At 39.5% G+C, this 16,979-nt stretch overlaps 1 protein-coding gene across 3 annotated transcripts in view; it reads left to right on the top strand.

Moving 5' to 3' along the window:
• Positions 1-16,979, top strand: part of MYLK (myosin light chain kinase) — a 219,619-nt gene that overhangs the window by 131,873 nt on the left and 70,767 nt on the right. For all 3 annotated transcript variants that reach the window (XM_087731529.1, XM_087731530.1, XM_087731528.1), the window contains 5 exons: positions 1,735-1,872; positions 2,541-2,738; positions 3,939-4,185; positions 12,270-12,350; positions 12,710-13,599. In XM_087731529.1, coding sequence (XP_087587655.1) covers positions 1,735-1,872; positions 2,541-2,738; positions 3,939-4,185; positions 12,270-12,350; positions 12,710-13,599 — 1,554 coding nt within the window. The remainder of the gene's footprint in view (positions 1-1,734; positions 1,873-2,540; positions 2,739-3,938; positions 4,186-12,269; positions 12,351-12,709; positions 13,600-16,979) is intronic.

Below are 16,979 nucleotides of genomic sequence, written 5' to 3'. Positions count from 1 at the left end.
TTTCTTCTTCTTTTCCTCCTTTTTCCCATTATATGGATTTCTGCTTTCCGTCACACATCTGTTTCAGTTTGAGGGACAAAGGGATTTTCTGCAAGGCATTAGAGTAGTGAAGGAGGATGTGCTGATATTGCTTACTACAGCAGTTGCTTGAAGCTGTTTCTCTGAGTAAACAGTACAGAACAGAGGAATATGGTGAACCACAGCTGTTTATTACTGTAGATGGGTTTGACCCAACTTCATGGCTATTTTCTATACAGCATTAGTCACTTACAAGCAGGTGCTATAGGAAACCCCAAGACTGAACAATGTGGCCTGATGGTGAATCAGGCATTTTGGAGCAGTCCATAACGCCAAGCTGAGTGGGTCTCAGTCAGGTCCCATATTTCCATTCTCACATGCATCAATGTCTCATTGCTCAGTGCCAAGAAAAGACCTATGACATAAGCCAGAGAGACAAGATTTTGGCTAGAAAAAGCTTTGCTAGAGAAGAGGAAAAACTTCCTCTCCAGGCAGCTTCCAAATTTACATTGAGCTCAAATAACCCTGGGACAAGCTTAACTTTTTGCCTCCAAGAGGTTCAGTGGATGTGCTCAGTGAGGTGTTTTCAGTTTTTCTAATAACCATCCTTTTATGAATGGTGGGTTTTTTCCAGCCTGGCACTTTGTGTTCCTGTAATGCTATTTTGTATGATCTTGATATACCTTTGAAAATTTTGAAGGTAGGAATAAGCAAAATGAAGCTATTTTCATATATGGACAGAAGGAAGGGTTGGCATTTTAAAGGCAAGATGTAAGAGGACTGAACTCAATCTAAACAAAACAAAAAGTGTATCCAAGTGACCAATAAATATTTATGACTTCTTACATTTGGTCATGATCACTACTTTGGCTTCAGGAGTGTCATTGCTCAGGTTTTTAGAGCAGAAGTATCTTTCCAGGTCTAGTGTACCATACAGGTAACAGTTAAATGATCTTACTTCATAGCCTCTGAATCCAAGACAGAGGAGACCACTGTGGATACTGGAAATTACACATCTATCACAGATACATTTTATTTTTAAGAGTGATTAATTTAACTCCAGCACTCATCACTCAAAAAAAAAAAAAAAAAGCAAGCCCTAATCCAACAATTTGTTTTGTGATATATGTTGATAACCTCAGGTTTCAATCTTTCCCATCATCAATCAGTTGGCTAAGTGTAATACAGGAGAGGAGTGTGGTGAACTTAAACCCATTTGATATAGACCATCTAACAAGCTAAAGGGTTTGTAGTTTCATACAGAGTGGCGAATCCTATATTCCTGTGAGTTTACATTTTTAACTCATCAATCATGAGAATAGCAACCTGTAACATATCTTAAGATTTTTATGTGACTTTAGCAGTGATTAAAGGCATTGAATTGTTCGTTACAAGTTTTGGTTTTTTTTTTTTTTTTGCACCTGAGCATGTGTACTTGGGCAAAAGGAGTGTAAATTTGTGTGTGATGCTCTATGATATCTGTTAACAATGATTTCAGAGGATCCCTCAGAAGGACAGTTCCATTCCCATTTCGTGCCTTTTTGCTTGGACTACTGGCAAGGCAAAACAGCTATATTGGGTGGTTTCAGTGATTTTTGCCTTCTGAGAGCTGAAACAAGAACACTGACTTGAAATCAGTTTGAACCTAAGGTCAGTTAAAATTTGTCATGAAAATTCCAGTAAGAGACCCCTTTTGTTCTCTTCTTGACTTCACAGAAAAGAAGAGCAGCAAAAAGGCAGAAAGTGCACAGGCTGCCAAGTTAAACAAGACTTTTGCACCCGTCTTCCTTAAAGGCCTGACTGACCTCAAAGTAATGGATGGAAGTCAAGTGATAATGACTGTGGAGGTATCAGGTGCGTAGCTGTAGAACAGGATTGTTTAAAAATTTTAAGTCCTGCTTCAAAGTATGTCCTTTTTTCCACTGTCCTTTTCTTTTAGCAGGTGTCTTTGCATTTGGAAATAATATTTCAAGGAACCAATTTTTAAAAGTTAAAGCTAGGTTTGTCTAATCTGATCTTCAGGGTGGATGAACATTGTCCAGTGTTGATGTGTTCAGACCTGTACAAGTGTTCCTTCATTGGAATAATAATAAGGCTATTATTGGGTTCTGCTGTTGAACTAAAACTAAGTCTCAGTGGACTTGTTATAGCTTTTGTTGTGAACCAAACAAGATTGAATTCCTGTCAGCTGGGGTAAGATTAGTGCTGCAGAAAAGAGCAGTCCTGGTATGAACTTTGGTAATAGAAACCCTTGATAACCACCTTCGTGGGATCTAGAACTCATTCTCCCTCTCTGTTGTATACATGCTTCCCTTATTCATTTGTATTTTAGCTGTAATAAGACAGACTTAGAACTATTCCACATTACACAGCATTGACAGAGTTAATGAAATTCCCGAATGTTTTGAAGATGAAATCGCAGAATCAGGTGGCAGAAAACAACCAACCTTGTTCATTTTCTTAATCAATATACGGTGGGGTTTTGTGTGTATCTCTGATTTTTGTTGTTTCCTATTTTTCAGCTAACCCACCTCCTGAAATTATCTGGCTGCACAATGGGAAAGAAATCCAGGAGACAGAAGATTTCCACTTTGAGAAGAAAGGCAATGAGTACAGTCTGTACATCCAGGAAGTATTTCCTGAAGACACAGGCAAATACACCTGTGAAGCCTGGAATGAATTAGGAGAAACTCAAACCCAGGCTACCTTGACAGTACAAGGTATAAAGTTTTTGTCCACCTTAGGAAATGCTAAAAGAAAATAATTCTAATGTGCTGGAGGAGTGTCTATTTAAAGTACATGAGTGTTTATAAGGTCTGTTGTGAAGGATGCTAGGAGTTCTCAGTCTCTGCATCTGAATTAAAAAGGATATTGAGCAGAAGCAACTTTAAAAAAAATCTTTTCACTCTGGAACATTATGTTACTGTTTCAAAAATGCATTCCTGAGTCCTGTTCCTAGGGACAGTGCAAAAATTCTGCTAAATGCAGCTTCAGATTATAACTATAAGGCTTACTTAGCTATGGATTTAATGTAAACCATTTAATGATGTTTTTCTTTCTAATTAAAGCCCTGAGTATTTGGAAAAGCTGTCTAGGAGCCAGGTATCCTGGCTTTAATATTAGCATTGTAGTGGTAGCAGGTGAGGAACACATGATTTCTGCAATTTGAGAACTAGCTGCAAAAAATTTGGCTTTGAATCTCCACATATGATGTAAATCCCACAGTAAACACTGAAGTACCTACAAACTTCCTGTGATTGGGCATTCACTACCTTCATGACAGGGGACTTCATCTAATCTTTCTGTATGCCAACATTTTCCCATAGTCATTACTGAGAATTATTGGAAATCAATGGGATTGTTTGTAATGTAAAGGATCTTAATCCCAGGATTTCAGAGAGCTGTGCCTCCAGGGGTGGGTCTGTAGTCTGTTCTCACTGTCTGCTTTGAATTCAGACCTTCCTCTATTCTCTAAGTTCCCCTGAGACTGAGCCCCTCAGGGTCAGTCTTCTGTATTAAATGCAATTTTATGCTATTGTTAATGATGATTTATTACATGAGCTCTCAACTGCACAGCAGTCATAGTACTGTCACTTGCCCTTAAAGTTATTCCTACCCGTATTCTCTAAGGACAAATCTTCAAGATTCCTTTTAGGGCAGCTTTGAAGTCCCTTTGTTTTGCTCTTAGTATAAGCCTGGATCAAGCCAGTAAAGTGCTAAGTAAATGATTAATTTTAGTACAAACACAAGTTACTTCCAAAATTAAAGCCTGACCTATTTTCAGATTAAAAACTCACACCCTGCATGTTCAAAATAACTTTGCTTCTCTGTGATTGCTTTCCCTGAAATTAGTTAGCTTATTAGTTACATTCAAGGTTGGCATTTTCTCCTGATTTGTAAACTGTGTTTGTAAACTACAGAACCTCAGGATGGTATTCAGCCTTGGTTCATTAGCAAACCGAGATCAGTGACAGCAGCTCCTGGGCAAAATGTCCTTATATCCTGTGCCATTGCTGGAGATCCTTTCCCCACTGTTCACTGGTTTAAAGATGGGCAAGAAATAATGCCAGGAACAGCATGTGAAATCCTGCAAAATGAAGACATCTTCACACTGATCCTGAGGAATGTGCAGTCTCGTCATGCAGGGCAATACGAAATTCAGCTCAGGTATGTTTGCCATGAAAAGAGCTTGTTCCTTTGGAACAATTAGTTATATTTACCCGCAAGTTGAAATTCCTGCCTGAAGAAGACAAGACTTCCCTCCTATTCGCACAAAACACTAGGGTACTAAAGGAACAAAATACTTCTGAAGGATGAAAAGAACTAATAAGACTCAAAGAGGAAAGAGGAAACAGAAGAGTCAGAAAGGACAAAGCAGTACAGAGTTTCTTTTTGGGATCCTAAAAAACAAAGCTTTGTGGCAGCAGTATGGGAAGTAATTTGGGTTTCTAGCATGGGAAACCACAATTACTGTCTTGATTTTGGAGCTATTGTTTATGTTTGGCATCTCTCTGGATATTTGTAAGGATGCCTGCTTTCCATGGGAACAACCTGTCCAGGAAGGGCCGTTCCACAAGATTATAATCCATACCTTTAAGGGGAGAAAGTGTTTCCTGGCCACGTTTGAAATGTCTGAGTTTTATATGGAAGTTGTAGTCCCCTTTTTCTGATCTGTCTTTGAAATCAGGCATCCTGATGCTCTGAACTTCTTGTCATTCCTACAAAATTTGGAAGAGCTGTTTTGAATTTTTTTCTTCCTGGTAAAATAACTGTCCTTTAAATGAAGAATCAGATTTGCTGGTTCTTTACCTTGTAGAAAGTGCTACAGCATTTTCCACCTCCAATGGTGAAGATTGGGTGTAATTACATATCCCCTACGCGGCTATAGAAAACTTAGTGTACAACTTTAAACTGATGTTACCATTCTATGCTATTTACTGTGCATAGATGTATTGCCTTACTTGCCTAATATTTGTGACTTTCTTTATTAACATTTATTTAACCATCATGGACATTTGAATCCATTACACTGGAAAAAAATTAACTGCTCTGCTCCACGTGCTAGCTTTTTAGTCCAGATGGACTAGTCCAGTAGGCAGTTTAGACAGATACTGCCCAGTACTATGAAGTGTTAGCACTGGAGTTCTGCACTGCTTGCACTTGCCTGGTTTACAGTGTTTTTTGTCTTTTTTCATGCTATAAACAAGTTATTTTTGTTTCATATACTTCAGTCTAGTACAAAATTTAAAAACTGAGTGTCCTTTGCCTGCTTGTAAATAAATCACTCACGTCTTCCTAACTCAAGGAGGGATGGTATTTCTTAATAAATTTAAACCATTTAGCCTCTAAACAGTGAGTTTAATTTTTTATAGTTATAGTTTATTTTCCAACCAGTGTTGCCCAAATGATGGAAATCTCACTGTGTAGATGCCTAGCTTTAACGTATGTTTCCATAGACTATCACAGGCAGCCACAAACTGCTGTATATTTTAGTATTTAAACTCGGACGAGCCATTCACTTTTCACCAGAAAAGGGTGCTTCAGAAAATTATAGCTGTTGTATATTGATTTCTACACTTTATTTCAAGTCTTATTACTAATATTTATGTGTGTAGAGCCATACGTGCCATGACCTTTTTGCAAATAAGCTCTTCGGTAGGCTTAGACCCTTTGTACTCTGCAATAAATTGTGAACTGACTAATTTCAGAACAATTGGCTTGTTCGCAATCAGCCCAGGTCATCTAGGGCATTCATAATGCTGATTTGTGCAGGCCATGTCTACATACATGCTTGCACCTCAGAAAAGTCTCTGTGGGGATCAGTGGCGTTTCTAACACTCAGTACCTCTGGCAGGATTAGAAATGGCCATTCAATTTCATTAAGGTCACTGACCTCTACATGAGAGAGCAGGCCGAACTGTGAGAATTGCTACCTTCTACTGGTACATTTCCACACTTTGGTTTGTGTGTCCTGGACATGGGCATCTTCTCTTACGATATGCTGGTGGTTTCACTTGAACTGAAGGAGAATGAGATATTTCAGCAAAACTTCAGGGATGGAAGAAGGAAAGTGAACAGGAACAACAAAGGAGAGCCAAGAGGGCTTTGTGGAAGACCTTGTTGTGGCTGACTTGAGCAAGTTGACGTTAATGATCAGGTTAGTTGGTGATCACCCAGGCCAAATTAATCACTGAAGACATTTGTCAAAGTGGAAGCCTGACAATATCAAGACTCTAGAACATAACAGAATGTACACTTAGAAAATTAATTATTTCAGAAAATTAGCGGAGGAGAACAATTTTGGGGAGGGGGTAAGAAGAAGTAAAGTTGTAGCTAGAAAACAACACAGCAGATTACATGCAGGTTTCAGTTGTTCCCTAAGCCTTTTACTGGAGAAATAGCTGAGGATCCCACAAAGATCAGTGCATTCATGTTGGCTTTTTCTAATCCATAATGAGTAAAGCTATGCTGCAATTAGAGAAAGGGGAATGCTGACACCTCTTTTTACCCTGCTGTCATTTGTAAAATTTCAGTTACTGTTTGGGGAACAGAAAGACATACTTTTAGGCAATTGCTTATATACTATGAATAACAGAATAACTGCCTCAGGAATATCCAAGGAGCCAAATGTCAGCTGTATAACTTCAAGTTTGCAATACAGCTAAAATAATTTTCAGCAGCAAATAGTCTTGTCTAAATAGCTTTTGAACTGCCTGCATTTGTCTTGAATACTTGATTGAGAATTGTTTATATATTCAGAAACAGTCTTAACAGTACCTGAGAGGAGGAGAGCTGCGTTTAGTGTCTTTCTCTCAAAAATTCCTACAAAGTCCATTAAAAATATGGAATAACTGAGAAACCACAAGTCAATTCACTGAAGAGTTTATAGAGAAGTTGACAGTGGGCTATTTTTAAACATAATCATTTTCTTTTCAAATAAAATGTGCAGCTCCTTTTCATGTATTAATTTTAGAAGCATGTTGCATAGCTGCTTTTAGGGAGTCATTACTTCTCCAACTCCCTTAATTTAGGCTGGGCATGGTTTCCTACCACTGTTAATTATTTTCCAATTTTCTTCTCCATTATTCTTAAGCTCTAAATTCTGTCCTAATACCTCCACAATTCTCCTTTTGTGTTGGCTGTTCAGAAATTGAAACTGTGGTCTTAAAAATTTGGGTTTAACAAAAGATCTATTTGTCTCTTCCTAATTCTTTCTCCTTTCATCAGACTGAGCTGAGAAGAGTGTGTGGCCCAGTGTGATCCTAGTGTGATCCATCAATGATTGCTGGTTGGCTTTCTGTCTTTCCCTTCCTCAACATTATTTAGAATACGTGTTTGCTTTGCCTTTTACTATATAGCAGACTACTAAGTCTGACTTTTAACAGGGTAGTCATTGCAGCCTCTCCTGGTCCTTGTTTTAAACCTACTCAGACCTGATTCCTCTACACTTGCATTCTTCATTTTAATTGTCCTAATAATGTTCCATTGAGCCTGTTATTGCTCAGACCTCAAGGAATGGTGTTGCAAAAATATACAAAGAACAACAGATTCACCCACTACTGCAGTTCATCTATTGAAGTTTGAACATTTTACAGCCTGCAAAATGCCAGCCCGTGCAGTTGAGGGATAAGAAATGAGTCAGAGTCTCTGCGAAACTGGTGTGATTGAAATTGGAAATAACAATCCTTTTTTGACTCAGAAAACCAGACATCTTTTTCTCTTCCTGTCCTTTGCACCCTCCCAGCGATGCAAGCACTGGTATCTTTTTTTATCTCAGTATGACTTTCTCATGTTCTTTCAGTCAGTGTGCACATCGTAAATGAAGAGGTAGGCAAAGAAATTGGGAGTACTGGACAGAGACTGTTGAGCAAGGCCTTTATCTTTATAACAGCACAGTCAACATGAGAGACCTCAGAAATCCTCCTGCAGTTCCTTAAACAAATCATCTGCTTTGTTAACCTTTGTCTTCTCAGACACTGAGTATTTCTCTTCTCCCCCACTCCATCTTCCATAAAAGTTTGGTTAGTGTTGATTAATCTTATTTAGAGATTTTGATAATCTGATTAAAATCAGAAGTAAACATTCATCTTATAGATCAGTGGTACCTCGAATACTCTGCAATTCAGGTTATATAAAAAGCAGTTGTAAGATTACATTCCATTAAACCAGACAAAAAATATAGTTCTATCTTTCTGTAAAATACAGTTTGCAAACCTTGTTTTCTGCTGTCAACACATTGTCTATTTTTAGGAAAGAAAACCATGACCCCTTCCCGTTCCATTCTCTGGCTCAATGCTGTAAAATGCAAATAAAATGATTGGTCTTTCAGGTATATAAAGCTTTTGGCCAAACCCTCAAGTGAGGTAAATCAGTGCATCCTCCTTGAAGCCAGTAGAACTGCTCTGCTTTATGTCAGCTAAAGTTGTGATCCAGTAGATTAGTTGCTTTCTTTGGGGTTAGTGCTTCATGGAGTCTGGACTTGCTCTCCATTTAACTAACTCACAAAAGAGTTGCAAAACCTTACTCTGAGGCTTTGCAGTTACCTGCACCGAAGCACCAGCTATACCTAGGGATCAACTTCTTTGCCCCTTTCAGTTCATTCTTAAAAATCTGTAATTTACTCTGCAATACTTGTTTCACACTTGGTAGGCCAGTAGGAATTTTCGGTGTCCCCACACTATAATTAACAGTGCTTTTTTCCTCTTCCTCCAGAGAGTGCTTCCTAGGGACATGCACACAATAAGTCTCATCTAAGGTTCAGTGAAAATATTTGAGTAGATTCTGCCAAGAAACTAGTATTTCAAGACATTTTGAACATAAAAGCCATTCCAGGGAAAACTGATCCCACAATAGGACAGAGAGCTATTTTTAAAATTGCTTCAGGCTTTGCAGCTGGGGTTTTATTTGTTTTTGGTGGACTTTTTTTATTATCATTCCTTGACATTTTAAAGATAAGTCCTGTGCATGGGCATTCTACAGAACAATCCTGCAAAAGTCAACACTTGCAGACGCTTCTTTACAGCATAGCTACTAAGCATAGGTTTTATCCATGCCTATCATTATTCCACAATAACAGAGCCGCGAAGATCTGTCTTTGTCTGGGGTTTTGTTGATAAAATGCCAACACGGCGAACCTCAAGTTGCAGAAGTAATATTGTTATTGCCAAGACATTGCTCAAAACAGCAGAGATGTGAAAGACTTGAAGAAGTGCTTGTGTACTGCAAAGGTCTATTTTTTTCTAACTGCCCCTACATATCTTGCCTTGCCTAGATTCTGAAATTGCGTAAATGTAAAAATATTTACAAAGTTTCCAGAATTATTCTTGATTGAATTTAGCATCTAAACCATCCAGTCCTTCTTAATTTTTCTTGGCCTGTTTCTCTTTTTCCATCTTGTGATCTCCAAGGTGGGTCAGTGTTATTAACTTCACCTTTTTAGACTCTGCAACTGAATTCAGAAGACAAATTTATGTTCTCCCTGCTCCTAAAATCATAACAAAACTCACTTTGATTTCACTGGGAGCAGGACTTGCCCTGAGAAGGTTGCACTTTTGAACAGCGATATGATGAATCAGACACAGGCTTGAGGTTGTATCCAGTGGTCTAGCTTTCAGCCATTCACTTGAATCAGAAATCATAATTAAGATCAAAAAACTACCTTGTGAATCTTTTTTCCATCTAGGTACTTCTATGTCCCACTGTTGCCATAATTTATAAGTGCTTCCCAAGGTTTTAAAAATAGAAAGAACAAAATGCTCTCCTGCTTTCTTACCCCCTTCTTTATTTTCCAAACCCTGTGAAAAATAGCTTAGTTTAGAGAGCTTTACTTTGCGTTCCTTATTTGCTTCTTTGCATATGTGAAGAATTTGCAGAGGGAAAGATGCATTGCAGAAATGCTATGATTCTTCACAGTGGTCAGGACCACATTTAGTATCCCTAGATCCCTCTCCTGGGGGAGTGCTGCCTCTGTTACTTTAACCTCTCCCACTGGTGACACAATTCTTATGGGCAAATATTTTTGCCATACAGTCATGACAGAAGCTGAGCTGTGGTGCCTCCCTATTTGATGTATGCTGTAAATTGTCTATACTTCAGCTTGCACGGCTTCTCCTACTTTGTCAGCTTTGGATTGGTTTTAAGTCCTAAAGGAAGGGTAATTGAGCTCTAGGAGACTTATGGGAGCGATCTTCTGGTAAACCAACAGCCTGCTAACAGCCCTGTAGCACTGGTAAATGAGAAAGTACTTGAGCAGTTTCAGAGTGTGTCTGCTTTTCTTAAAAGCTGAGAAGCAGGAAGAAAATTCATGAGTTTCAATAGTGGCAGAAGGAGCCAGTTTGAAATGCATTGTTTGAAGACAACAGGTTTTCAGCAATGTTGGTACCCTGCCATCATTTGATGCCAATCAGTACATTGGGAGGAGGTGACATGCAGTTCTTTCTATTTGTCTTTCCATTTGTCTTTCCTTCTTTCTATTTTCTTGCTTCCAAATGGAGATCATACACAAGAGGAAGGAAGAATGGCAGGTCTCCAGTGCAGGACTGAGTTAAATACCCTCTGCATTGACTTGGATCCTCTCCTGCCATTTGGACAGTTTCTGTTAGGTACGCAGATGTTCTCTGGTCTTTTGTATCGAAGGAAATTAGGGTTGTGGCTTTCAGTGCTGTCCTTATGGATTGCCTTCAATAACAGTTTCTAGTGTACATATTCTGACTTGTTGGATATAAAATGTTGAAAACGTTTCTATGGCTTCTTGTTGTTAATGGTCTTAAAGTCACATAAGATGTGTTCCTACCAGCAGGGCCTTTATTTTGCAATCCAGTTACTTTGGTCAACCCCACCAATTTCTTCTTGGTGTTAAAGGCTTGATTTTCATATTAAGCTGATCCACTGTTTCATTTTCTAAAACAACAGAAAGCAAGGGAAATCCACCTGAAAAGATGATAGCACTAACTGCTATTATAAAGACATAACTTAGTGCTGCATCTGTGTTAATGATCTTGCCTACTGTGTGACTTCATTGCAAGTTGCAAAGGGGTGAAATTATAGTTTATTCATCCAAACAGAACCATATCTAGGAATGTATTTCCATGCACTATTTAAAAAACAGGCCAGACAATATGTTTATGGCAAACTAACAGAAAGGCATTCCTGAGTCTGTGTTTTAAACTTCAGGGCAAAGTGGACTTGAAGCTGCTCTTATCTAGCAAGTCTTTTGAAAGGAGAACATAGCTGGGAAAACTCACCTCTCTTTCCTTCCTCCCCCCAACACACGTGTGTTTTGTTCATGTCCAGAAAATGTTTTCAGTAGCAAAAATTATTTTTGTCTGAAAAAGAAAAATCATCCAGGAGTTTGTAGTCCATTTACGAGCTTATACTTAAACTGGGAAGGATGAAAGTGATTTCACTAATAAAAGATATCTCTAGTCCTTAATTAATTCAAGTGTTTTCTTAATAGCAGTTCAGGGGAGTGGTGGCAACAGTTACACAACTGCTGCCCTGGGGGAGTTAAATTTTGCTTTTGGCATCTCCTGTGTTAAGTGGAGAAGAGCTGTTTGGGGCTGGAAGAATGATATATATCTGTGGGAGGGAGGGAGCAGTGGGGGTGGGGAGAGCACTTTAAATGAATTCTTTAATGGGAGCCCTTTCCAGAAGGCATCCATGGTATTCCTCTGCAAAAGGAAGAATAAGTACTCAGCACCATATATGGTGACACTTTTATGTTTTTTAATATAAACATGTACAGGCTGGAGCAATCCATGTAGATGGGTTTTGCTGATTGGTTGGGCCGGGGGGGGAGGGAAGGAAACGAGACCCTGCTTTTAATATCTTAACATTAGAAAACTTAAGAGCTTGGGTTTGAATAAATAAACAGTAGGCAGAGTTGGAAAGATTTTCAACTTTGCAAAATAGCCCCTTCTTCTGCCTTGATTTTCCAGCTTTTGTATTTGTTTTCCTTTAGCTTGTTTGTTTGCAGCTGTTTCATTCTGTAAATTGCTTTGATTTTTCTTCAGGGAGTGTGTTGTTCCCAGTGTAGACAGCAACAGATCAGTAAAAGCTATTTGAGATAGCTTGGCTCCAAATATAAGGGGACCAAATCCACTCAGTCAACCACCACAATGTTGGGCATAGGAAAGGAGGATGCCACACTGGTTTTGAGCTACTTTAGTGCAACACACTATCACTTAGCTCAGGCAAGTTACAGTTTTGGAGGGAGAAACCTCTGCTTTTCTGATTTCACGTAAATATTTCAGGAACCAAGTTGGAGAATGCAGCTGCCAGGTGTCTCTGATGCTGCGGGAGAGTTCAGCTTCCAGAGCAGAAATGCTCAGAGAGTGAGTATTTTTCCCAGGGACTTGCATGGGTGGGTTCTATTTTTTGCTCCGTTAATTCCCTGCCCTTACAGACCCAGGTTGGCTGCTGTTCAACCTAATCCCCAAATGTGACCCAACAAATTGTTTTCATCATACAGGCTAAGCACGTTGTACCAAGCCAGAGTAGAGAAGATCTTTTTTGTTTGTGCCCTTATATGGCTCCTGAAGTCATCATTGATGCAATAAACTAATGGAGTGTGCTCCTCTAATCAACCTCCCCTTCTATAAACACATTTTGTTCCTGCTCTGAGATTGTTCCCTGACATTTTTAAACCAGCCCCTTTCCTGGCTCTTTCTTTCTTTTCTTTTTCGGATCGTAGTGGGAGGGAATCAGCCAGCTCTGGAGAGCAAAGAGATGGTGGAGATCATGGTAAACTAACATTTGGTAGAACAAGTGGCTTCAAAAAGAACAGCAGTGAAACCAGAGCAGCTGAGGAAGAGCAGGAAGACGTCCGAGGCGTGCTGAAGAGGCGAGTGGAAACTCGGGAACACACAGAGGAGAGCCTGAGGCAGCAGGAAGCTGAGCAACTTGATTTCCGTGACATTTTAGGCAAGAAAGTCAGCACCAAAAGTTTTTCTGAGGAGGAACTGAAAGAAATCCCAGCCGAGCAAATGGACTTCCGAGCAAACCTGCAGCGGCAGGTCAAACCCAAGACCTTGTCAGAGGAGGAAAGGAAAGTTCATGCTCCTCAGCAGGTGGACTTCCGCTCTGTGCTGGCCAAGAAAGGCACCCCAAAAACCCCATTGCCAGAGAAGGTGCCACCTCCTAAACCAGCCATTACAGATTTCAGATCTGTGCTGGGCTCAAAGAAAAAGCCACCTGCGGAGAATGGTAGTGCTAGCACCCCAGCACCAAATGCCCGCACCAATTCTGAAGCCCAGAATGCGACCCCCAATTCTCAAGCCCCTGTTGCCAAACCAGCAGTGAAAAAAGAAGAGAAGAATGACAGAAACTGTGAACATGGGTGTGCAGTGGTGGATGGCGGAATAATTGGGAAAAAAGCTGAAAACAAGGCAACCGCAAGCAAACCACCAGCAAGCAAAGGAACAGCACCCTCCTTTACAGAGAAGCTTCAGGATGCTCAAGTAGTAGATGGTGAAAAATTGGTCTTACAATGTCGGATTTCCTCTGATCCCCCTGCAGCTGTCACCTGGACTCTAGACAGCAAAGCCATCAAATCATCAAAGTCCATTGTCATCTCCCAAGAAGGTAAATTAATTGCATTACAAGCCAGCTGGATGGCACTCTGTTATATCCGGCTCTTGATTAATAATATTTAGTTCATTAAAGGTAATGCAATACTTTATTTAAGTCCTGTGCCAGTAAGTGTTTCCAGATGCAACTTTCTTGTTATTTCAGGGGAGTACACAAGGAGCAGTATTGTTTGACATTTCTTGCAGATTCTCCTTTAATAGCCTGCAGATGTAATTTTTATAAAGTTGAACTTCTTGTATTTTTAAATGCTGTTTACATTGCTAATGCTGTTTAAGGAGCTGGTACATGACGTTTGTTTAAGCTGAACTTTAAGGATTTAGAACATTGAAAACAGAATAATATTATTGCTGGTTTACAAACTCTAATTTAATTCTTCTGTATGTTTAATATTTCAGGCTTTTTATTGCAATAAGAAACACAGAAGCAAAGAGGGGTTGTGTTATAGAAAGAAATAACTACAACTTCAAGTTCCATAGTTAAGATCAGAGTTGAAAATTTATTTCCAGTGTATTTAATGCCTCACCACAGATGCTTCTGTTGCCTTTACAGATACTGAAATATTTGAACCCCACTGGCCTGATGACTTGTAACTCATTTCAAAACAGTACAGAGTTTGGTAAAAGTCCTCAGAGAGAACACTTACTGTTGTCAAATTGAGTGATTTCTTTACATCCCACACTCTGGATAATCAAACCCTACTAGACTGGTGTTGTATGAAAGTTACTATTATATCTAGACAAAATATCTTTGCCTTGGGACAAAAATAGGGAGGATAACTGATAATACAAAGAAACTTCTTTACTTCATATTTGTTTCATAAAACACTGAGAGAATTATATGGAGAATGCCACTGTCCTGCACATTGTAGTAAAAAAGTTCATGTTCACAGTAAGAATTATAGCTTGACACAGGGGTCTGCACTCTTAACTGTGAATCTTTCTTCATTTAGTCCAGACTATTTTCAGTGTTATTAAATCAGAACCAAATGAATACGCACAATGGTTCACCACGAGTGAATCCTTGTGCAGTGTTCCCAGCACTGAAACATGAGTATTCCTTTAAAGTGGATGCAGTCAGAAACAACATTGTCTTCAGATAAGGTGAGGGGAAAAAAGGTACCCAAGTACTACATTAAGGGGATACCAAAGTAAGTGGATGGAGAGAGGGAAATGGTAGCAGGTGCATTGTGTCTGGCATGTGTCTGAAGTAGCATAAAAATTTTATGAGTACATGATGATTTTCACCAGAGGGGACTGTATAGAATAGGGATAACTGTCGTATACATGCGACAAATTTGACCAGTGGAAATGCCATCCTTGTAAAAAGGACTGACAGGATCAGGAAGGTGGGAGACTGCAATTTAATCAGCCTTACACGGAAGCAAGATTTCAAGGGTTTTCCTGGAGTTGCTCAGGGTGAAAAGAAGTTATACATCTCAAAGTTTCATGCCTCCTATCAAAGTACATCAGATAGACAGCATCTCTGTATCAAAGCTTCTGAGCTATGATGGAGCCTCCTAAAGTCCCAAAGCATTAGTGTTGTGGTGCTGCAGAAACCTATTTTCTTGACTGAAATAATCTGAGTAATTGACTGTTACAATCCCCCAACTCATATTCACTTTATAAAATGCTACTGTAGAGATGAAAATCCAGTGTAGTTGTGTTTACAGTGAAGTGATCCTCATGTACAGAAAAGTTCTACCACCTGCCTGAGCAGGGCATGTGACTTATCCCATCCAGTTTGACTGGGCTAGGTGACACTCTTGGTCAAAACACCCCAGAGCTGGCATTTTGTCAGGATGTCACACCTTAGCAGTGCTTTCCATTGAGGTGAGGAACAAAGGTCACCGCTGGATAAGGAATCCACTGTTTCAGGACAACTTCTTGCAGGGAGTGAAGAAACTGTCCTTACGTTTGAGTTGTACCTGCATTATTGCACTAGTATCATGCTTAGGTAGTCAGTATTATCGGTACTTCAAAGTTATGCTTTCTTTTGCACGTATTTGCAGAGGATCTTAGAAAGAAATATTACACAGGGAAGTAAATGCTACAGTTTTCTCCTTTAATGGAAAGAAATGGAATGATGATTAGAACTATTTTTTTTTAACCTTATTACATACCCTCTGGTACACTGAGGGGGATGCATTGCGTGATGGTCAATTTAGGCTTTTCCTGACAACACCTGCTAGCTTTGGCACTTGGAGAACAATGTGTCGCTGCTTTCCCACTGTGAGATGCTTTCATGCCAACTGTTAAGTAATTAAACAGGTATGCATGATACGCACTTTAAGTAAGTTCCAGTTTTCTTGGAGATTGAATTTTCTCTTTTCCTCTAATTAGGAACACATAAATAGTTGAAGGAACCAAGGGAGGAGAAGGAATAATTAGAGCTGCAGACTAGAACTGAAAAATAACAAATTCAGGATAGAAAAACTGTATGGATTAGTCTCACAGAAAGTGTTTGGAGCAGCTTTAAACATAGAGAGCAACAATAAAACTTGCTGCAGTACTCAGCCGCCCAATGCCATCTTTTGCCCCAAATGCTGAAAAGGCAGCTTCATCACGCCTGCAGGTGTCATGTCCTTCAGCAGCAGTGCCTTTGGCCAACCTTGGAGCAGCATTTAATGGGCTCTGGAGATAATCCCCTAGAGTCGTCCTCAGCTGAAAGAAGGTTGAGTCTGTGGGGAAGGAGAGGAATTCAGAGCAAATAGACCGAGCTCACATTAATGGGCTTAGATCTTGCAAAGCCATTTTTTATTTCTTCAGTATGACCTTGCTCCTCTTGTGTTCAGCAACAAAATCCACTATGGAAGTAGATAAACTGGGTCTATTCTTAGCCATTTCACCAACTGGTTTTATGCTGCTGTCATGTTTGGTGGTGACCACTGTTTCTCACTTATGGAAAATCCTCCAGAGGTATCTCACAGAAGAATAACTTACTTGTTCTTAGTGAGTTGGATAGTGCAAAATCCTCTGTCTAGAGTGAGACATGTCTATCTGCTTCTTATCATACTACAAGCCCATCTTAGTATGGGCCACTGGCCCACAAACTGTTCAATGTAACACATGAACGTGCAGAATGCCATGTATTTGTCTTTTGGAAATTAAATTAACCCTCTCTGTCATTGCCAGAAAGCAAAAAGACATAGCAGTTTGCTGATCTCCTGGTGCCAAATATATTCTGAAGATAAATAAATAAAATCTGGTTTCAGGATCATGCCCACCAGATAAAACAAGTGGCATATTTGGCCAGGAAGGTCAGACTGAAAAGTATACTTGTGTGTAACAAGTTCACAGGACAGGCAAACTAACTAGTCCCTTTATGTAGTCACTCACTGAAAGTAACTTTCCATGGCATATTTGTCCTAGCCGATA

This window comes from Nipponia nippon, unplaced genomic scaffold (assembly GCF_047370975.1).
Source record: "Nipponia nippon isolate SJK-2023a ecotype South Korea unplaced genomic scaffold, ASM4737097v1 scaffold_5, whole genome shotgun sequence".
NCBI lineage: Eukaryota > Metazoa > Chordata > Aves > Pelecaniformes > Threskiornithidae > Nipponia > Nipponia nippon.
Note: the sequence above shows the minus strand (reverse complement) of the source record. Positions and strands in the feature narration are given on the sequence as shown.